The sequence below is a fragment of the Camarhynchus parvulus genome, chromosome 1 (assembly GCF_901933205.1).
Source record: "Camarhynchus parvulus chromosome 1, STF_HiC, whole genome shotgun sequence".
In the NCBI taxonomy this organism is placed as follows: Eukaryota; Metazoa; Chordata; class Aves; order Passeriformes; family Thraupidae; genus Camarhynchus; species Camarhynchus parvulus.
This window is the reverse complement of record NC_044571.1, coordinates 15,718,749-15,742,628: the sequence shown is the minus strand read 5'-3', so window position 1 is coordinate 15,742,628 and position 23,880 is coordinate 15,718,749. Positions and strand designations below refer to the sequence as shown.

Sequence of the window (23,880 nt, the reverse complement as noted above, 5' to 3'; positions counted from 1 at the left end):
AATCTGATTCTGCTGATACACTGCCAGTAGTTGACTTGTCAGCACCAACAGGCAATGAAATGGACTACAAAGCACAATAAGTATTTGATTCTTCTATTTTTCTAGAAGAGCAGAGCTCTGATAGTGCTGCTCAAACAAATCTCCCACAACTGCATCATTAACTTCCCTAGGATAATCTGCCTCTGTGATTTTAGAACAAATAACAGCTAAGCAATGAATTCTGCACACCAATAAAACCAATGGGGTTTCATGCAATTCCTCAGTTTTGCTTTTTATTGAGAGTTTATTGATCACTTTAAAAGGCAAGGGTGATTATATCCCACATTGTTGCCACTGAGCAAACTCTTGAAGCACATTAAACTGCCTGGTGATTTACAGGAGACCCCAATGGCATCTGCTTCTGCTCAGATGGCAGCAAACCTTTTTGCCTTCATGTTCCTGCCAATATTTGTGTAAAAGCCTTTTTAACACCCCAGTAATTCTGTGTGAAATATGATCTAAGCTTATGATTCATAAAATTGAAAACATATTAGAACACAAAGTGATAACACCAACAAAATAAGACCCTGCTGATTCTTCTGTAAATGGGACTGACATTTTACATGAGAAATATCATGTTATAAATAATCCCACATTATAAAATCCTCACAGTAGCTTACTGATGCTTTTTAAAAAACAACTGTTGTTAGGAAATATTTTAAATCAAAAAAGTTAAAATTATCATTACATCAATGATGTTTCATCAATAACTGTATAAGGAAGAAGCAACAGAAAGAGTTCTAGGGTCTCCAAACTTCAGAAGGCTTTAAAAAAATTTAAAAAGGGGGAATAGAAGAAAGCATTTTTACTCCTTCAGAAATTTACAAGATATTGAAAAACTAAGGCTACTTGTAAATGATAAATACACATAACAGGGCAAAGATCCTTTTAAAAACTACATTGCTTGAGAAAAATATACAACATTTGGAACTCTTCATGCATTGCTACACTTTGAACCAGTATGCAGAGCTTTCAGGCTAACTTGGACCTTGCTAGTGATGGCCAACTTAATGCAGGATTCTCTTACACTCAGCATTAAATGGTAATGAACATGGCAATGACAAGGGAGAAATTTCTTGCAGCAGGGCAGAAAGTGTTTAGGGAGGTTAGTGGTCTGCAGCCCTGACAGATGTCGTGTCTCTGCCTCACGTTTTGGTGCTGGGAGCAGGCAAAGATCACAGTGCTGAAGCCTCTGAATGGCACCTCTCAAAGGTTAACCTAATCCTAGACAGGAAAAAGCATCAACAGGAAAGAAGTGTTGCCTTTAGTTATCTACACACTGCAAACACAAATGATGGATTGTGTTTACAAAATGAAGCCATTATTTTCTACTAACTATGGCAATTTTAGTAGAATCTGAAGACATAGGAAGGAAGGTCTGTGTTACAAGTTTCCTGAAAATTGTATATTCCATTTTTGGCTGGGTAAAAAATGTGTTAGTTGTTTGTGCAAAACAAAGGTAAGATTTCACATAATTACAAAGTGGAGTAAGATTTTCCTTCAAAGAATGAAGGCCACTTCATAAGGACTTTTCAGCTACTTCAAATGAAAAGAAATGCTTCTGCAAAGCCCTGCATGTGAGTTAGGAAGTCCACCCAGAAACAGAAGGCAAGCAGGCTTTGAAGAAGTCAGTAATGGTCAAGCAGTAATCCAGTCTAGGTTTTTCCTTTATTTCGATTATTCCAGCTCTTCTCTACCCTCTTTATACTAAATGAAAAATGGCCACCTGCAAAATATTAACCAAATGTCCCTCAGCTTAATTTAGTTCAGAAGTTTCCATCTCTCTCTGCAGGACCTCCTCTTCTCCTGTACTGCTGTAACTCAGGGTGGATGTGGGAGTAGGTGCTGTGCTATAAATCAGATCACTGAAATTATTTAGGTTGAAAAAAAAATCTTGCCAAAAAGGCCAAAAAAGGGAATTGTTGTAGTGCCTGTTTCTACAGACAAGTGGACAAGCATGAACCAAAAGGTGAGAAGTTGCCACATCAGGTATCAAGAGCCCAGGAGCTTTTCCTAAAATCATCACGGGGGGTGATTGGGGGGTGAAATAAAATGCATCATGTAACTATGCCCATAGCAGAACTTGAGGCTGTGGAAGCCTCCTAACACTTCTCAGCACATCAGTAACTCTATGCAAATCTGAGTGTTCATTTAAAGGAAGGATTTCACAGATTTATTTTTCTGAGTCGTGACTTCATTGGAAACCACGGACTTCTTTGTTTGTTTCCCTAAAGAACATACTTGAGAGCAATTAATTTTTAAATTTTTTTTTAAATTTTATCATGCAGCTAACCTCACTGGAATCCATTTTCTGGTCTGAGGCAAAAATAAGAAAAAGCCCCAACCTTGTCTACAGAAAGATTAGGAAATAATGACCATAAAGCTTCAAGTTTTGGCCAGTGACAGAACTTAAAACTTTAAGATGAAAACTTCTTTAAACCCAGGAGACAATTAAGGAAAGACACATACCTTATCTACTGGGAGGAAGTCGTTTTCAACTTCTATTGACCTTGGTCGTAGCTTTATGGGTTTGTCTTTGAAGATATCTCCAAAGCCAACACCTTTGACCTTTTTGGGTTGGATTGTCGTGCCTCCATTGGCTCCTTCTGATTTTGTACTGCAAGAGTCACCACCATCACTCTCAGAGCCTGTAGCATCTTTTAGGCCTGTGAAAAGGAAGGATGAAAGGTGTGAAACTTACTATTTAAAGATCAGATTGTGACTGGAAAATGATCCCTCCCACCATCTTCTTGAGGAAAAGGAAACCACAAGAAACAGGTAGAGAAGATGCTCTCTGCGCCGTGCACTCATTTTGGCTTTGAAAAATGACTTTATTTCATCACATTGGTGTACTGGTTAGAAATAACACCAATCCACAAATTCACAAAACATGCATACTCTAGCATCAAAACTTCACAAATGAGGATGGTGATTCCTTGAGTACCAAGAAAATCCTCATTCCTCAGGTAAAACCTTTCTAGAAGAGATTTCAATAATAAAAGAAAGAGTTAAATTCAGCTGTAAGGCTCCAATTGTATAAAGCCACGTAAAGCTAACAAGCAGTCAGATCAGGCATGCTGTACCTTAAATCTGTGTGACTCAAGCCAATTATGCAATTAGTATCTAAAGCTACATTACCTAACTGGGAAATATAAAGCTGAAAGCTGTTCAAACAAATTTGCAATCAAATAAGCTGCATAATATGTTCCCTGCTGAAAATTAAACCTCTCTGCAGCATAGACAGCCTCATAAGAAAAGCACCCATGCACACTCTCCTCTAGGAATATAACAGATCAAAACTGATGTTCTGCTTTGCATTACTTCTTTCAGTGAACAGGAAAATTTATCTGCATTTATCTGAAGATATCTGCTGCTCAAATTGCAGAGGCCACAGATGCAATAAGGTGATGTTTCAGCCACTTTACAGAAGGGTGCATCAGGTCAAACAGCCACAGGCAGCAAAAGTGACCCACTGAAGTTTCCTTTCCTAGACCATTTAAATCTGCCCCCCTGCATGAACTGTTTCCAGGAAAACCACAGCAATTGCTGCTACTACAGCACTAATTCTACCTAACAATAAGAAGCTCAGATCCTCACATTTCCCGAACAAGCACTCATGATATCACAGATGTGGATCTTGCAAGCTGAAGAAGAATTTCAAATAAGATTTTCCTTTTTATTACTTTTATATCAAGGTCAACAAAGAGATTGCAATTGATTTTCATCATGAAAGGCTGACAGTACAGATGAACCACAGAAACCAAGTCCTGAGGCCTCCAGGTACACCTGCATGATCCAGGACATGAGAGGCCCTTCTGTTAAATGGGTTTCAAACCAGGGTGCTGCTAGGAAATGAAATCATGTCAGATCAGGACTTCTAGACAAAAACAGGAAAGCCATGATATGCTGCCCTGAGATTTTCTGTATCTTTAACATGAAAGGAGTATAAAAGCAGAATTAGAGAAAGTTCCCAATTAGAAACAAACAGAAAGACTACAGACTAAACAAAACACTTTGGGCCTCTAGCCGCCTGAGTGGCTGCCACAGCTATTGCTGAACATCAGTAACATTTCTACTTCTTCAGATATTCAATTCAATTCAAATAACACTGAACAAATTATTGGTTCTATAAGCTGTGCAGGATTGCAATTTAAATGAATATTAAATAATTATATTACAATACTCTTCTTAAATATGCAAAAGTCTTGATTTCTTTATGTTTTGTTTTTCTAAGATGGGCCTGGGAGAAAACCTCAAATCTGGTTAATTATCATATTTATTATGGTAGTTAGAATGGTAGCATGCCTACCATCAGTAAAGTAAATCCTGTGCACTACTTGTGTTCCAGACCTCAGGAAATCATTAACCAGGGAATTTAAGCATTGACTGCGATGCTGCTTGGAGCTCTGGAGGGCAGGAGAGGAGTGGTTACCTGCAGCAGAGCCACCGCACAGCGTTTCCAGCAGAGGCACGCAGAGAGGCAAGGGTAAATTAAGCCAGACACGTATAAATCACCTTGACCAGTGTGGCAAAGTCACTGCCCCTTTCTTGTTCCCTCCCCTTGCTCTGACTTGGGCAGTAAGTGAAGAAGCTGTAAGTTCTACCAGCTGGACCTTCTCCAGCTTTGCAAATGATCAATCACTGGGGCTCAGGCTGAGATAGAAGCTAGAACCAAATTTATTTACCACTTCTAACTGCAAAGACAATGGTCAGCAATTGACTATGCTGAGTATAAAACTTCCACAACTCAAAAAACTCAGATTGTAGTGATTGTTGTCTTTTAGCTGAACAAAATCTCTTTATATGGAAAATTACGCTCTGGCACAGGTGTCGACTGTCATCCTTGCCAAAATCTCAAACTATTCTGTGATGGAGGGAAAAAGCAGTGAAGACACCTCCCTCCAGAAGTAACTGATAAGAAACCATGACTGCCACTCCCTGAAATGAACAGAAAAGCTATCTTAAAATAGTTATTAAAATAGGGTCACTGCATCCCTAATTGTGGAAGAAGATCATCTGGACTTTGGTCAGTGGATGGAATTAAAATATGAAAGTAATTGTGAGAATTACTCAACAGGTCTCACATGGACTTCAGATCTTTGAAGTTTACATGAAAGGAAGATCAGAAACCTCAAGGGGATCTAATAAGAATAAAGCTTTTGTTTGTTTCTGGGTAATCCCTCGTTTCTCATTATGGCATTTTCAGCTTTTATGACCATTCTTCTGTGATGAGGCACCACACTTCGTTTGAGAAGCCTCACCTCAGGGTCACAACAGATTTCCCAAGCATCACCCATCTGTGCTTGATGATAATCCAAGAACTGATCATTCTCTATACTGCCACAGAGCTGTCTCAGTATAGAGTCCTCAAAATGAAAGCAACATAGGAAATAACAGCACTGCTTCTTTTTCTTTCTTTCTTTTTTTTTTTCAATGAGGACACAGTGGACTGAAGTGTGGCCTGTCTAAAGCAAATGGCACTTGTGTGATCAGATACAAAGCTCCTTCAAAGTTATAAAGAGTTCTTCCAGATCAACTGGGAAAATGATCTAATTTAATTATTTTTGACTGACCCAAACTGAGAAGTTCTCTGTACTTCACTAAATAAATCAGTAAGAATAAAAGCCCTGCTTGTGCTCTTAGCAGAACATGATGGGGTCTAGAGACAAAGGGGACAAAAGAGAAGAACTGTATGCAGTGGAAACTGTAGAACAAATCAGACAAATTGAGGATCTGCAGTAACATTTAGAAAGAATAATGCATTGCTTGAGTACAGAACAGTCCTGTAGAAAATAGCCTAACATGCTTTTACTATTAAAGGCATGCTAAGGAGACTCTCTCTTACCTTCCTGTCCAGGTACATGAGATACACTCTTCTGATTTGGACAGATAAAAATCTTGGAAGCAAGGATTTGCAACACTCTGCCCATCCTTGCCTGATAAATTCTGTCCATTGGGTTATTCCCTAATACATATATATGTGTGTGTGATACATGTGTGTGATATATGCATGTGTGTGTATATATACATGCCTCACTATGTATTTATCAGCAATTCTCTTGGTGCACCTGCAACCTGGCTCAGGTGATCTTTCCTCTTAAAACCAGAAAAATGTTCCTCTTTGGTTTGTGTTTCAGGTGGTTTTGGGGTTTTTTGGGTTTTTTTCATTCGGCTTTTCATGGAATCTTTTGCCACTATGCAAATAGCTTAGCTGTGTGGCAGAACACAGCTGGCTGGATAGTTTCTCCAAAAGATAAATGTAGCCCATGGACACAGCTGGGATCTAGGCAGGAACCTGAGTGACACACACTGTCTGATTATGAATTTTAAGTACTAAATTTTCTTCATGGAGAGCTACAGCTATCAGGGAGGTTAGGCTGCTAAATGAACATTAAAAGCTGGAGAGAATTTCAGTGGTCACAGTCCCCTCTCTGCTGCCCATCACACCCACTCAGCCTGGGACAGCTGTGCTCTACCACAGAGATGGAGTTGAGCACAAGGTGAGGCCAGCAGGTCAGCAAACTGCTCTCCTCAGAAATACTGAGAACATCTTGCTCTTCTTGTAAGCCCATTAAGTACTTCAAATAAAGCCAGTATAGGATAAAAGCTACAGTAGTCAGGTCTCTCACTATTTTTGCTGCTTTTTTTTTTAAACAGAACTTCTCTAGAATCTGTCAGCTCTCTGTCAGTATTTGGAGAGCTGACAAGCTAAGAACATAACATCAATAAGGTGCTCACTAACATGCTTACTATCACATCAGTCTTAATAACAGGAGTTTTTCAGAAGTTTCATATTTCTCAGGTCTTTTGGTAGTGTCACTTGAAATTTCTGGATCTATAAGCAAAACTGTTATTCTTTTACCTTGATTTATTGTTGCTGAATCATCTGTAGCACCACAAGGCAGAGCTCAAATATAAGCACTGGTTGCATTTTTCTAGTAAGTTCCTTGAAGTCTGAACAAGGGCACCATCACCAGCAAAAAGTTAAAATTCCCAGGGGCTGACTGCTTCCAGCTTTTGGCTGGAACAAGATATGGGTCTACAGCTTTTTAAAAACACTCAGAATTTTTATTCTTTATTGATTCATTCTCCTTAAAAATGCAAGCTCATTTAGTATTCATGAAGATTAAATTTTCTCAAAACTGTCTGGAGGAATTTCGCACTTCACACATTTTTTCCTCTATGGGTATATAAAAGAGATTAGCTTCCTCAAGACATTTCAAACACACCACACTCCTGCTACAGCAGTTACAGGTCTTTTGAGAGCAACATTCTGAAATGTACCAAAACAGATTAGCTCAAACAGGGATTAAAAAGAGACCGCAACATCAGACTTAATTCAGAAACAGCCTCTCAGAGCTGTGCTGGCATCAAACCAGGATTCTAAATCAGAAAGATAGTTAGGGATGATAAAGGGCTGTGTAAGTAAAGCTGTTAAAACAAAAATAAACAGCTGTGGTAAAATTAACTCCATTCAAAGCAGGAAACAAATTATTTCTAAATAGCTTAAAATGGCAGGGGAGAAAAGGAAATATATTCTAAGGTTACAGAGCTTTCTATTTTGAGCTATTACTTGGCAATTTAATTTTTGTTCTTTATTCTGGATTGCTCTCTCTGCTGACAATTTATGGCCCTGGACCACTGACACAGTAAAGGCCAGTGGTGTTCTGGCCCTCTAAGCCCTTCTCAGCTTTGTTAAGCAATGGCAGCTGTTCAGAGACACACACCTGAGACAATGCAAAGGATCTCCTGATCTGGTATGGCAGCCAGAGAGAAACACTGCCAACTGTGTTTAATAGAACAAAGACATCTGTAAATGAAGCTTATTGGGTTTTTCTACTTTTATGGAAGGGAAGGAAAGCAAGTGGAAATATGACTTTTCCTTCTATTTAGAGAATGACAGCGTGGAACGCCCGGGTGACTGATCTGAATGAAATTATACATGGTAATTGCAGGAACTGTCCTTCTTCCTTTTCCTCACATACTGGTGAACACAGAACAAATACCCACATCCTATAACGTATTAGTCTTGAGTTTGCTTTCTATCAAAATCCTGTATTTTGTTGAAGCCATCCCCAACAACATTCCAGTGTCATTAAAAAATCAAAACTAGAAAATGAAATTGGATTCTGAATACTACTGTAGAAGAAAGACATGTTGATTCTTCTTAGTTTAAAGATTAATAAATTCATTCTTTCAAAACACAAATTAATGCTTCTTTACCAAGAGTGATTATACATATACAAACAACTGAGGCAGACTAGCTCAATATTAGTAATTATTTGTTATTCTCAGTCATTCCTTGAAAAAATGGAACTATGTTAGCTAAATATTTTGTCACTTTCTTTCAACATGTTCATTTTCCTTTGCATAACAGTTCTTGCCACATAAGAAATGCCCCAAGAATTCTATGCTTGCACAAGTGGTCATGCAAGGGGAAGGGGAGCAGTGCCTGGCCCCATGTAGCAGCATGCATTGAGGGCGATGCAGCACAAGCATCTTCTACAGCACGAGCACAGAGCCATCAGTACAGAACTTGGTGGCTTCCCCACCTCCCCAGCCACATCCCAAGAGCAAACAGGAACAATCATTCGTTTAGGAGCTCTACAACTGTAGACAACCATTGTCCTCTCCAATTGGGGGCTACTTTTTTCACCACCCTCACCAAGTACACGCACGTTATCACATGTGGAAGGAGAGATAAGCAGCCACAGGCAGCAAGGTTCTTTACCTGCCACTCACCAAGCAGGTCTTTTGTGAAACTCATGGAAAATCACTTGGTAGTGGGAATCCAAATCAACAGAAGGATTTCACATTTCACTCCAGTCAACGTAATTTTTCCACACACAGCCCTCAGTCCCATGTCATCTGTACACTTGTTCTCCAGCAAACAGGATGCTAATTTTTAATCATGAAAATTTCCCTCCCCCAGTTTTATAATTTTTCTTTCTCAGATGTTATTTTTCATTGCAGCACCTTTGTATTTGATACAAGCTCTTTTTTGCAAGCAAGTCGTAACAAGGTGAGGAGAAAATACAAAGTTGTAACTGTCCTCTCCTCAGAACTGTTAAAATCCACATTTTGCTCATTCATTGAACTCTGCTCACATTCCAACACTCCTAAATGGGGTTTAGAACATCATAAATACATCAGCCATATTGATTTCTCAGAACTCTGACCAGCCATAATTCCTCAAGAATTAAGGGGAGGGAGACAAAAAAAGGGTAAAAAAAAAAGTGGTGGAGCAATAGAAAACACAAAACACAATTGAGGTTACTCACGAATGTTTCTGTTTCAACGATCCTGATCTTCTTCCATTATATCTAATAGCTATTACTGACAGCATTGTGGATCCACATATAAGGAAAGAGAGGCAAATATTTGTCAAATCAAGCATTTTATCTGCACTGTTCCTCAGTTATTGCATCTTTGAAGAAAAGGAAAGCGAAGCAAGAAAGAGAAACTAAATCAGTAAAAATAAAAAAATTAGGAATCCAAGAAGCGTTGTTCGTGGAGGTGCAAGAAAGTTGCAGGATGAGAGAAAAGAGGGCTGTGATCAACAAAATGACAATTTTTTTGCTGTGTGTCTCTCTTCACCCAGCATACGCAGCAGCAAAGATTTTCTGACAGCAGGTTGATAAGCAGAATGCCAAAGGAGCTGGAATTGTTGCTGAGCGGAGCCTGGCACACCTCATGACCAAGAAAGCCATGTCAGCATATAAAGGCAAGGCTGGCTGTTTCTGCAGGAGATAATCTTGCATTTTTCAGTGGAAGGTACCTCTGGAAGCAGCAACCAATTCAACAGCTATTACAGGCCTTGGTTAAGTAAGAAAGTGCCTTTTAAACACAGCAGTTCGAAAATGGCTTTCAAAATAAAAGTATTTAGCACTCAGCACATGTTTGTGAAGTAAAAGCTCTAAGCTTGATTGCAAAGTTGAGCAACACTTCATGCAATGTGATACAGGTGAATCCAAGCATTGCCTAGGTATAGCTAATCTAAAGTTATGAACTGACTCCAGCTTAACTTACAGAGAAATCAGCAAGCTGAAATTAGAGCAGCTATGAGTTGTTTTAACCAGACATCCCTAAATGAAATCAATTCTGTGGAATGTCTCCAAATGGTTTTCACTGGAGACATAAGCTCATGGATAATGACCTAAAAATATGGACCCTAGAGGAGACATGAAATGGAAGGAGCTGGCTGCACCACAGTCAGCTTGTTCAGGAAGAGCACAATGAGTAAGTTTGCAGGAAGTGAGCTGTAAATAGATGGAGCAGCGAGAGTAAGAGACCCTCCTTTTTGTCTGTTAGTTTAGGCAAGAGCATCTCTGATAGTAAACAACAGTGAAACCCTTGTTTTGTTTAAAACTTCTCCATTTGACATGACTTTGTGGATTACCAATTCCTCAGTCCCAGTTCCAACCCAAAAAGCAACAAACAGGCCGGCCATAAGTGTAGCTGGATATCAGGCCTTCTGAGATGCAGCTTTATGGAGAAAGTAACACACCTCTGCAGCATGAAAAGACATCCAAGTATCAACCAGACACCAAGGGAGGTAGAATTGAACCTCCAGGTAAGCCAACTCCACATAGTACAAACAGATATATTTTTTCAGCTCTAAAAACAAAGTTTAGATGGGTGTTTGCCCGGACCAATGTGAGACAATCTATTGTGGGTTAAGCTGTCTTCTTGCAGCTGGTTACCAAGCTTTCCTCCAGACACCCATCCAATCCTGTACTCTGAAATCAGTTTGATGCAATTTCCTCTCTGTGACATGGCACAACAATGGGCCAGTATGATTAACAAGAACTAAATGCAGAGCTCTAGCACAAAAGGTGACTGAATTCTTCCTGGCTTCAGTTCTGCTTACTTAAATGACTTGAGAAGAGGGGAAGGATGATTTGGCCCTCAGTGAGTAACAGGGTGGGCATGGAGAGCAGGCTTTTGGAAAACTTTGAAAGGTAATGTTAGGGCAGCACTGCCCAGTAGGATTGTGAAATTAAAGGCTCCAAAGGCAGATCCTGAATCTGATTTGAAGCTTCATCTTTATGTCCAAAGTCAAGCATACTGGAAATTAACTTCATAAATCCTTATCATGCTCATCAGATGGGTGGATTAGAGGACATGAGAGTCTAAGAACTCTGCAAGAAGCATGAAATTCGAGTGGTTGATAAGCAGTCATGGAGATAAAAGGTGAGAAGCAGAACAAAAATTTGAAGACCACCAGTCACATGGTCTGCTCCAGCCAGAGCAAGGGCTTGATTGGAGCTTGCAAAGAGCTGCAAAATGAATTCTGGTAGACAGGGAGGTAATTTCCCACAAGGAAATACTCAGAGCTGCACACATTGACATAGATTTTTGTTCATACAAAAGGATCAGATTTGTTAAGAAAAGCAAAAAAAAAAAAGGTGTAAGGGCAAATATCAGAATAGAATAATGTGACTTCAACTACTTCATCTTTTGCTGTCAACATGCATAAGACAGAAGTCCTCAGAGGTAGAAGACCAAACACTCCCACCCACTAAGGAAGAAGAAGGGCAGCACAGCATGGATCATTTCAAGAGAAAGCTCTCTGGGGCAAAAGCAGATGCCAAAGCTAGCACAACATCCTGTTCACTGGAAGACAGGATTGAACACTTTGCACTTAGACACACCAAATGTGAATTTCCAGCTACATTTCTCCATGAGGAAACAGGTGGAAGGACAGATTTCTGTCTTCCTTGCTTCCTCTGTCTTACATCTGATACAACCATTCTCTCTTTTTCTATATTACCAGTGCAGTAAAAGAACATGAAAACAGGATGTGCCCTTCTTTTAAAAAGCAGAAGCCAAAAACCTGAACATGAAATGAAAAGAGCTTTATATCTTTTATTCTCCTTGGCAGAAAAAACGTATCAAGCCAGAATGCTGTGAGTAATAACTGTCAAAGACAGAATGCCAAATGAAGAGCATGCAGTAAAAATAAATTTAAAAATCACCAAAAAAAGAAAACTTCAAACAAATCAAAACCCAAAATACCCTTTAAGAAAAGCAAAGCATACTTTATGAGTTCAACAATCACAATGGAAACTTTACTTTTAGAGCAGATTGACTTTTAATTCAAAGATTAGTGGTGAGTATCAGTAGTCTTCTCATTTCAGAGGGCAAAAATGATGGGACTAAATGGAGTTAGATTCAAACCATAGCTGAGACCAAAATATCCAATGTAATTCACAATTTACTGTGGGCTTATACACAGACATTGTATGGACACAGAACACACACATGCACAGGAGGAACAGGTGCATTCTCATTGCATTAAGGCTGGGCAGTTCATCAGCAGCAAACTGACTTCAGCTTACAGACAGATAAATGCATGTAGAGTAGCCATAAGTGGGTAGCAGTGGCACAATTTACAAGTGTAGATAAATCAAACAAGGTCAGAGGACTGAAGCTGTTGCTGGATGATTTTGGAGCACACTCACTGTTATAACGTCTGTAGCTGTCAATCTTTGCCGGTGCCACTCTGTACAGAATTGTCCCTTCAAAGGCAGATTTTCCTGACAGCAGGCAAGAGAAGGAAAGACAAAAAAAAGGAGAAGGGGCAGGGTGGGGGTAAAGAGATCGAATGATGGTAAAAAGAAGGGAAAGGAAGAGGTTTTAATCTGTATTTTCAGTCACTGACATTTAAAAGCCTCATTAGCAAAATGACGAGAACATTAACAAACATATCTGATTGTACATGAAGTTAAAATATTCTTACTGCATGTATGTCAGATAACAGAATCTCATGATTTTGCTAAAGCTGTTATTTACAGTGTCCAACAGAATGCATTCTTCTTAGGCTTGATCTGTTGTCCATCAAGTTGAGAGACTTGCAAATAAAATTATTTGTCTGGTTTTTGCAGCCTTGCACAGGGGAATCCTGAAAAAACATCATTACTGCAATGATGCACTCACAGTGGCTCAACATTCCTGCTGCAGATGTAGTGCACTTGAACAAGCACAGCTGACATCCAAAAAGGGCAATGAAATACTCACATCTCTTTAATGTACCAGGATCCTGTGAGCATCAGAAATACTGCATCTTTCCAAGATCACTTATTGGAAATATTTTGGACATGGGAACTGGTCTTAAATTGTACTTAGTAGGAAGGACAGGACAGTAAAACCTGAATAAATTGGTTTTTCAGCTAAAAGTTAAATCAGGTGTCACTTGGTAGTGACATTTACAAAAGCAAAATTCTAAAATTCAGAGGAATAACAGTAAAACTACAAAAACCAAATCCCATTTCTCATCTAAGATATTTAAGATAACACTTTTATTACAAAATCCTTTTTTTTTCCATTGCTAGTGAGATAGCTCATGCTCTGATATTTAGGACATGAAATTCAAGTGAAGGTAAAGGCATGAGCAGCTGAAGTGGTTTGTGTGTCAGGTTTAAAAACCCAGTCAAGCCCAAGAATATACCAATGCCAGCTTGTTCCAAATCCCCCCTTGTTATACCATCACAAAAATTGATGTCTTTGGTAAAATTTTATAGCAAAACCGCCAGTATATGTGAATTGTCACAACACGGGATCACACCCAGTTTGGTACCAAAAAATGTGTGGGATTTTTTTCTCCTGTATATCATTCTGTTGGACTTTCAGACAATAAAACACTATACTTATTTATATATTATAATAAGCTAATTCTTAGTTTTGTTACTGCAGTTTAATTAATAACAAAATGTTTCCATTGCCTTATGTAATGTTTTATGTAATGAGGAAGTAAAAATGCTAGAAATCCATCTTTACACTTTCTTTTTCCAGGATACCATTAAAAGAGTGCTATTAAAACAGTCAAACATCAACCCACTGCTAAGAGAAAAGTAAGTTAAGCTTCATGACACTGTGGAAGAGCCAGAGAGACACGAATGGAAATCTAAAGTTTAAAGAACTCAAAACAGAGGAGTTTGCCTGACTGAAGCATCAGCTGATGAGTCCATCATCAGTTCTACCTCCAGCAGCCAGGACTTTTCAGGGGTCATCACTAACAGTTTCCAAAAATAGCTGATAGTTACCATGAGGCCCAGCTGTACCTTAGAGAACACATATCAGAGAAAGCAAAGATACAAAAGGCCACTTTTCAATGCTGTCATGACACTGCTGTCAATGTACTAAATGTTTTTTGAAATAACCTCCTCAATGTGAAATTGTGATTATCTCAAATAGAATTTTTTTGACTACATGTCAACTTTTTGCTTCTCAACAGGCTGTATTGACAAGAAGTGGTATTGAAAATAGTCTTAAAATCAACACTGTATCTCTGAAAAATATGGAAAATAATCTTATAATCCATGTATCTAATATAGTAATAAACTGATAATGCATACTACCTGTTCATGCTGCAACAGTTGGCCTAAGAAAATCAATATTTTCATTTAAGAGCATGCTGTACAAGACAAGGAACTGCTGTTTACTCTAGGAGCACCTGATCCTGTCTGTGCTTACATTCCAAAATGCACCTTTGAAAAGAAGAAATTTGGCAACCACCTTACAGCTAGGACAAATACTTTAAAATCGAAGAAACATCCCCCCAGATATTTTGATCTCGCAACAGTCTTGCTTTCCAGCCTGCTGAGCACACACCATCGAGGGGAGGCACAGGTTCCCAACCCTTTCCAAATAAGGTTCAAGCTAAGTCCCACAGTCAGGATTCAGAAATATTTGGCACTTCTAATACTAGCCCCAGGCATTTTCAAAAAAGGAAATTTTTGCTCTGAACAAGCTTCTGAGGTTAGTCTATGGCAGAGCATGAAAAGAAACCAAGGTAATTTCTTCTGGCTGTTTACTCTGATCTGCCATAAAATTTACATGGATACAACAAAACCAATAAAATCAGACTTCTTTCTGTCCATTGGGGCTGGTGTAGATTGTAACAGAAGGACAGAGAAATATGGGGTTTTATTAACTTTATTCCTAAAAAGCCAAGTTATGTAATTTTTCTTCTCTGTATTTCTTTTTCTTTGAGTTCACCAAAATTACATTTGCCCTTCAAAAATTCTCTTTATAGATGGTCAGTAAAATGTGATTTAAAAATCAAGTTTAATTAAATTTAACCAAGACATTAAATTTAATTATCAACTTAAAAGTATTCATGGATTTGCATAGTGCCAGTTCTCCACATATCCTGTGCTATTTTCCCAGGTCTCACAGTAAATCTGCCAAGTATTACCTTACCCATTTTACAAGCTGGGCTGAACAGCTCAAGGCTGCTGCTCAAGATTGCAGAGCCAAACCCCAGCCCTTTCCAGGCTCCTTTGAATGCTGAGCAGAACCTGAGTGGCTGCCCAGGGTCTGAGTTCAGTGCCTGGGTACAACCCCTCACCCAAGTGCCAACTGCATAATCCAGAATTCATATTCAAGGATTCCACCTTGCAAAGTCCTGTGATACAGACACACTCAAAGCTTCCAGAGAAACAAAAAGGAGTAACTGCAGATTTAAGGTGCTGTCACATCTTGTCATCCACAGAGGAAGGAGCTGACCTAGAGGCATGAATACACACCTTTCTGAGATGTAACCTAGAGCATTCAGCAGTGCTACTAGCCTGATGGCAAATCTTCCAGGGTTTACCTGTTCAAAATTTTTTTAATATGTTTTCAGACTGAATGAGATTATCATTCCTAGTTGTGTAAACTTGTTGAAATTTTTGCAATCTCATCACAGAGATTTTCAAATCCAGATATTAGGTGTGCCTGAATAGAGCCTCATGAAGCACTATGTGTTGGAGAGCAACAGCTGCATCAATCACATAAACCATATACAGAAAAAATGGAATTGATGTATATTTCCCATAATTCTCCTAGGGGAATGCAATTCTTAAATTTATAGTTTTACTTGAAGAAAAAATAAATTAAAAAACATTAAAATCCCCACAACAATCTCAGCATCCTTGAGTCACTGTCTCTCTCTCAGGAGGTTTACAGTGTTATTTTGTTTTATAGGTATATCTAATAGCTCTTAGATAGACACAAAGCACCTCCAAGGAATTAAATTAAATACAAGAAAGTAGGAAACTCATCTCCCACCTACAGTTACCTTCAATTTATTTAAAGATGCAAAAACAATAACTGTGTTACTGCTGTCTTCTCCATAAAAGTATCACAGGTTTGGGTTACAGTGACAGAACCAGCACAAAAACCCAAGCCTGAATAAAGCATGGGCCATAATGGACATCAAGAGTTAAAGCTTTGTGGCTGCTTTTGCATAGTCCAACGTATGTTTTTGTTAAAAGCCATTTTTAGGATGCTTATTATGAAGTATATATTACCAAATTACCTGAAAATAAAGAATACTCATTCATTCACATGTAGAAAAAATTGGGATATTCCATTCTGAACATTATCACCAACATTGCTCACTTATATAGTACCAAACACTACAGACTCCAGAGCTGAAACTGCTCTACACAATTAGTTCTTCCAAGACTCACTGTGTTTATAATTAACATAATTCATGAGAGCATATAATATTATAGAAAGTAGTTTGCAATCTCTCTGAAACATGCACCTTCACTTAGTGACCTTTCTCCCTTTCCATCACATTAAAATTTTGAAGTTTAAAATATGTTAATTCCAGTCTGAAGGAATGTTACATTTAAATATCTTGAACAGCACTGACCACAAGACTAGGTCACCAGTACTCATTGACACATGAAAATGTACTCCATTGCAAAATTAAAAAAAAAATGTTTTCATCATTGCAAAAGTTAGGGCTCTCAGGATCTTATTTTTGTGGTATGGAATAAGGGCAACAAATTTGCCTTAAGTGGAAAAATAAGGAAGAAAGAAAATAGTGTTATAATTTTCTACTTTTGATTGACAGAGTAAACTATAAAGGTTTTGGTAAATTTCAGCTGAAATCAGCTCACAAAGATCTTGATAGTCCTTTGACTTCTGTTTATTCAGAGATCTCAGGAGAATGCTACATAGCAATGAACATCTGCAGTGCTAAAAATAGGAAGACCTTGGCAAGTATTGTGGAATTAGCCTGAAATATGCAAATTGAATTGACTTTTTTTTTTTCTCTGAAAAGTCAGATTTGATCACTGAATTAGGAACAAAAAAAAAAGTAATAGCTGCTTGAAGAACATAAAAAACATGAGGACCAACAGCTTTCCATTTAATGTAACAGCACACTTTTGGTTCAGGTTATTCTCCATGAGAAGTTATAAATAGGACAACCCACTCCCATGCTTATACTATTGCAAACTTAGTTACCAAACATGCTTTTCACCTGCAGCAGTACTGGCCCACTGTAAATGAGAGAACAAAGTCCATGTCCCAGTTCTGGCCCTTTTCCCTTTGGCTGCTGGGGCAGTGGGTGTCCGAGGTGATAGAAACATGCTCAGCACCTGGAGGGAAAAAGTGCTGCATGTCCCACACCAGTAATTATCAATCCTTCATCTATTGGAGCTGTTATAGAAAGCATGGCACTTTAATCCCTCCACTTTAAATAAGCCACTTTGTACTTTCCACCTCTAAAGACAAAAATTCTCTTGTAACTAATTCTGAAATACAAATGCAGTCATCACCATTGCCTTCTCTCTTCTCTTGGTCTGCTGTGGCTCAGCAAGGCTTACACAGCTCAGAGAGCACTGACAATGTTGCAACTCAGGTAGCACTGCAGGAATACATAAATCATCATCTTCTGACCCTTTCAGCATGAATTAAGAACATGGCATTCAAAAACACTTCCAAGCAAGAGATAAGAATGTGCTATCCTATCAATATGTTGTGAGCTAAAGACACAAACATACATACAGGACATCAATAATAAATTTCTCCTTACTTGACTTTAGTTGCTCCTCCTGTGCTATTCCAACATCATCAGAATCAGAGAGCTCCTTTATGAAGTTGGAAGGAAACATGCCAGTCTTCCCATTAAGGATACCTTCCCACCAGCCCTCTTCCACCTGCACAGAGACAAAAAAAAAGGGGGTTTTTACATAAGCAACACTTTACTGAGTACCATTATATACATCCAATAAATGACAGTAATAGTAATGAATAGTTTATATTAATTAATTTCAGGTATAAGGAGCACATGGCATGGGCTCCAAGCCAGAACACCTCTCTTTTTCTTCTTCATAAGTAAAAACAAGAGAGGTGCATGAACCCTTCTGTAAATATCAGCAGTGCTGACAGCAGTCAGAAGCACGGATGAGCATTAAACAAAAGGATAAAAGAGCAACTAGAGAGCAGATGGCATCTCTACAATTTCAACTTTTATGGATATCCATTCAATCAGTAAATTTTCAGTGCACACTGTATGGCTATTCAAGACCATCTTAGTGCATGTGATTTGCAGATTCTGTTTGAATTCCCTAAGTAATTAATGGTGAAAGAGAAACACCTAAAAAGGGCTACTCAGAGAATCTAATTTAGTTATCTTAATATAATGAAAACATTCTTGCCTTCCCCATCAAAATCAGAAATTTTGTATTTTAGAAATTCAGAATGCTGCTATGTCATTCATGTGTAAATGTTAGAAACCTGTGGAGAACAAAGAACAGTGCTAATGCATCTTTGACTCAAGATTTACAAAAAGGTACTGAAATATATAATAATAATGATAGTGTCAGGAGGAGGAAGGACACTACCTAGCCAAAACCCAAGAGAAAATATCACTTTAAAATTGCAAACTCCCTGCTCTATAACCCATTCAGGATTGAATGGTGGTGTCAGGCAGTGAAATGACAGCCCTTAGAAATGCCTTTAGGTTATAATGGCACCACAAGAAATGACTGATTATATGCATCAGAGCTATACACATTCTTGATAGATAAATGTTTTTCATCTGTCAGACACTGTCCCTTCACTAAAAAATATGACAGGAGAGGACAGTGTAGGTCTGTGACACATCAGTCTCCAATAATGGTTGACTCATATCTTTCCTGCCTACCTTCTCCCCAGTTATGAAAAGAGAATGTTAACTTTATTGTTAATAAAAAAAAAACCCACACTTTAAATGAACCTAGCTAATTATCACAGAAAAAAGCCTGTGAAAAGTCTTTTCACTTATCTGTGAAAAACTTGAGTCCTTAGGAAAGAAATCTCACAATAATACAACCAAATACTGCCTCGAAATATAGAGGAATGCATGCATTTTTCTCAATTTAGCTACGTGAGACATTTTAGTAAAAAGCCCCACATTTCTTGATCTCATGAGTTGAATTTTTGTTCTAATTTGAAAGTGGTTCAGACCAGACTTTCATTTAATCTCAGTACCTGTCCCTGACAAAACTTCCCCTCCTTCAATGCCTCAGTAGTACTGGTGAGCTTCAGCACATCTCTGGGAATGATCTTGTTCTTACTGTCCTGCTGCTACTTGAGAAGATAGAATGCATACATATCACTCAATCACTTCAGTGAGGTGGAGGTTTTTCACATCACAGTATCAGAGTCTCTAAAAGGTAACATTTGCTTTCTTCTCTCCAGACTAACAAAAAGCAATATGGAAAACTGAAACTGCATGATACACTGCACTCCAACTCTACAAATTATATCTCCAAAGACCATTTGATATAAATGTTATATTCCATATAAAATTTTATTGTTATATAGAAAATATACAAAATGGCCAAGACTCTTTAAGCTATAAAATATTTCAATTTTCTAATGCAGTATTCCCATGTGGCTATATTGATTAGAGCTAAATATTAAACCATAACTGCATTAGCTGATTGACCAGAAGATTAATGAGAGGATTTACACAGTTCCCAAGATCCCTGCTTTGCAAGATGCTGAGATTACTTGACAAATAATGTGACCAATATCATTCAGTTCCATCTTGTCCTCAAGTAATTTTCACTTGCTTACTTCTTCCAGAGTTTTCTTACTTCTACTTTCTTACTATTATTTGCTTACTTCTCTTTGGAGTTTTCTTACAGTTAAAATTAGCACTCTATGTGATGTGTCGATCTATGGATCTCTATCTATATGTATAAAAAAAATATATATAAAGACCTTTAGACAGCTAAATGAATATGCTCAGATCATGAATATGCTCAGATCATTCATTAGCATATTTTAAGTTTTTCAGCTGACTGAAAATTTAATTGTCTGAAAATACCATGTTGTATGCAATAATTCTACAAATTCAGAAAAAAATCTAAAGCAAAACCAAGGGGTTTCTTTCACAAGGAAAATGCAGAATCATGTCAGTAAGACATTAGAGATTGAGGTCAAACTGGGCCTCCCAAAGTTTTATTAGGAAATTTTCATCAAAAGCATCAAAAGCTTTAAGTATTTTAAACATTAAAGCTACCTGCTACATATCCTTAAGCCTTAAAACACACCAGCTAGAGATTAATCCATACAATACAAGACACTAAAATACCTCCAGGATTTAGTTATCCCAAACTGGGGCATTCCATTACCATATGGTTTGAAAAGTTGCAATAATTCACAGCCAATATAACCTTACAAATGAAAATCCATTATTCATGGGGGGGAATCCATCTGGAGGCACAAACTCAATAAAATTTGTTACCATGCTATTAAAACAAAGTGCTTTCAGAATTTATACATTTATGTCCTGATTTATGCCCAGCATTCATGTGCTGAACCAACAATCTAAAAAGAGGAGGGCTTCATTTGGCAGTCCATGTCCCTATGCTGGAAAAGAAGTTCTACCAGCAGCTGCTTGCCAGGAAAGCTAGGACTGCCACAGCTGCTTGCTTACACCTCACTATATAATTAATAGGCTAAAGTTGTTAAATGATTAAAATGTTCAGCTCTTTGGAATCACTGACCTAAAGTGTATTTCCAATAAATTCCTCTATTAGCCTGTTGCACAAGATGTTCTACAAGCTGCAGCTTTGCCTATTAGGCTGACAGATTATTCACAGTTTAGTTAAGGCAAATGAGGGAAGCTCAGAGTCAGGAAAGGTTTCAAAAGGAAGAAAGTCTCCCTGGATCATAACAGAGTCTTTCTGAGCTGTTGAAACTAAAACACAATCCCAGGAATAAAAGCAATGCCAGAAGCAGGCAACAGGAGAGAGAGAAGCTCAAGGTCAACAGATTGTCTTTTTACTTTGAGAGAAATAGAACAGAGAAAGCAAAGGAAAGAAGCTCCCTTAGTTTATAAATTCTAACGGAAAACATTGAGCTCAAAGGACAAAAGCAATCACATGTTGAAAGGAAATTAAAAACATAGATTCCCAAGAGGCAAAATAAACAAATCACATCCACTGCCAATGGGAAAATAAATTCTGGAAGCAAGACCTCAAGATGGTGGCTACAGTGCCACTTGATGGCTTATTCTGGGAGTGCATTCAGAGAGAGCCATGCCCCTAAGGTGTCAGCCATCCCTTGGGATTCTGGTACAGCAGAATATATCTAGAAACTATTTGATAACTCGGGTGCAGAAGATAAAAAATAAAAATGCACAAGTACTTTGTAGTAGGGAATCTTTTCAGCTTCAGGGTTCTTTATTTTAAAGTGTCAAAATGTGCTTTGGGAATTTTTGAGCGTTGGATTTTGTGGTTTGGGTTTTTGTTGGGGTTTTTAAATATCATCTTCTAAATAAGAAACTAATGGACTGTGAAAGCAATCATGTAGAACTTGGATGACCTTATATGGACTCAGCAGTACTTGCACCCTTATTTCCCCAAAAAAGCCCCCTAACCACATGAACTAACCAAATAAGAAGTAGGCACAGAAATCCTCGTGAACAACCTGTTAGAAGAGAATCTGGAATAACTGGCACAGCATTCAACAGAAAAGTAACTGAGGGATGTGAAACCCCAGCATTCGTTCCCAGCTGTTTTCTTGCAATTTATACAGCTCTACATTTGTGGCACAGACCATCCCCTCACTACAGTTAAATATTCATTCCCCTTTCAACTCTACAGATGCCAAAAAATGTCACTGTAAGAAAAGTCCGGCTCAATCCCAGTTTATCTTGTTCTTGGACATGGGTTGCATCACTTTATCTGATAACAAGACCAAAAAACATCCATCCACTAATCTTGCAAATAAGAGGCAACAGATTTGTCAAAATTCAGTTTGCATTTTTATAACTTAAAAATAATTACTGATAGGATTTGATCATGTAATATATGGCAATGTTACCTAAAAGTCAAAGAACAAGCTCAGTGGTATTACAGAAGATCTCAGTCAAAGACTTGTGAGCTTAACTCCATGCACTACACTGCCAAAAAAGCCGTTTTAGGAAGAGGAGGCCAAAAGGTAAAAAGCAGCACAGTGACAGAGTAACCCCAAATGCCAGCAGCCTCAGAACTCCTGAGTGAGGCGCCAAATGTCCTTACTCCCATGCTGCAGGTTAATTATCTGGCATCCCCTGAAAGTGTAAGGGTGAAACATAATTGGAATTCAGATATCTGCATTTAATAACACAATTAGTTACAGTTGTATTTTGGAACAACTGTAATTAGAGTTAGAGCTAATGAGGTAGGAAAATGACAAGCAAAAAGCTATCAATCACACAATAAACATGAACATAAACAATGATGGAAATTCTTCTCTTGTTAGTTTTAAATGTACTTTTAATTTAAGTCTGTTAATTAATGTCTCATGGGTATCAGTGTCTCTGTAGTTATGGAAACCTATTTAATGACAAGCATTTTATCTATTGTGTCAACTGTTTGATCTTATTATAATTAATTTCTAACTACTTAGGACAAATAGGAAGGAACTGTGAATTCTGAACACACACAACCTGTAAGGATATCCATCTGGTGACAAGTTCAAAATTGAAAGAACTTGCTGTTGTTTCAATCCACTCTACAACCCAAATCACTTCTTCCACAACAGGAATTTCCATTTAACTTACCACTACTAAAGGCACAAAAACCCTTTCAAAACATCTTATCCCATCTGTTGGCAGCAGGAAGAAGGATCTGGGTAGCTCTGGATGCTATTACATGTGGAGAGGTGGGAAGACATCCTCACCCTCAACACATCCCTACGTGATGTCAGTGCAAACTATTTTCACTGGGAATTTGGGGAAACACACTTGGACACCATTGGAGGCATCTGAGACTTGTGTTCCCTTCTGTCAACCCTGTGCTGCAGGCAGTGATCTTGAGGAGGAGCAGAGCACATTTCTTTAATAATGAAGTCCAATTAGCTTTTCTTTGCAACAGGAAAAGCTTAATGAGTTGTTCAACCAGAAGCAACATTTTAACATGTTGGCTCTTTTTCTCAATAACTACAGGAAGATACATAGATGGTTTTTTGACCTAAAAAATACCAGTTTTATTTGCTGTAACTCAGTTAGGAATCAATTTATTTTCAACTAAATAGAAATCCATGGAGATTTTAAAATATTAATCCAAGTCAATTAAACCAATGAATTCAACTGATCAACTTTCTTAGGAAGATTCAAAAAAATACTATCTGTGGGAATCTGAGACCTATTCATAAATAAAAAGATGGGATGAGAGAAAAGAGCAACTGGAAATGGAAAGTGAATTACCATTAATGTTCCAATTACACGGAACTGCTCTAAATAATGTGAAAGATATCATCCAGTTTTTATTTCTAAGTAATTATAAACAAAACCTGTATTTTACAAGAATTATCTCAAACTGTTGCCTATGTGGAAAGGCTTTTTCTGGTTCTTTGGGGGAGTTTTTTACAATAACATTGCATGATTTTGGCCCTTGCAAAAAAACCCCTCAACTTTCACAATTGAGGAAGACATATTTTTTAAACAATAAGTCAATCACCTCAAATATTTACAATTTGAAATAAGAAGCATTGTATAATGATGAAACCACTATGAATTCTATTTCAATGCAATGACTCCTTATGCAGCATTACTTAAAAGCAGAAGGGTTAACAGTTAAA

At 37.9% G+C, this 23,880-nt stretch overlaps 1 protein-coding gene across 4 annotated transcripts in view; it reads right to left on the bottom strand.

Moving 5' to 3' along the window:
* SH3KBP1 (SH3 domain containing kinase binding protein 1) overlaps positions 1-23,880 on the bottom strand; it is a 211,550-nt gene that overhangs the window by 80,032 nt on the left and 107,638 nt on the right. For all 4 annotated transcript variants that reach the window (XM_030960512.1, XM_030960520.1, XM_030960536.1 and 1 more), the window contains 2 exons: positions 17,855-17,978; positions 2,509-2,705 (listed from right to left, as the gene is read on the bottom strand). In XM_030960512.1, coding sequence (XP_030816372.1) covers positions 2,509-2,705; positions 17,855-17,978 — 321 coding nt within the window. The remainder of the gene's footprint in view (positions 1-2,508; positions 2,706-17,854; positions 17,979-23,880) is intronic.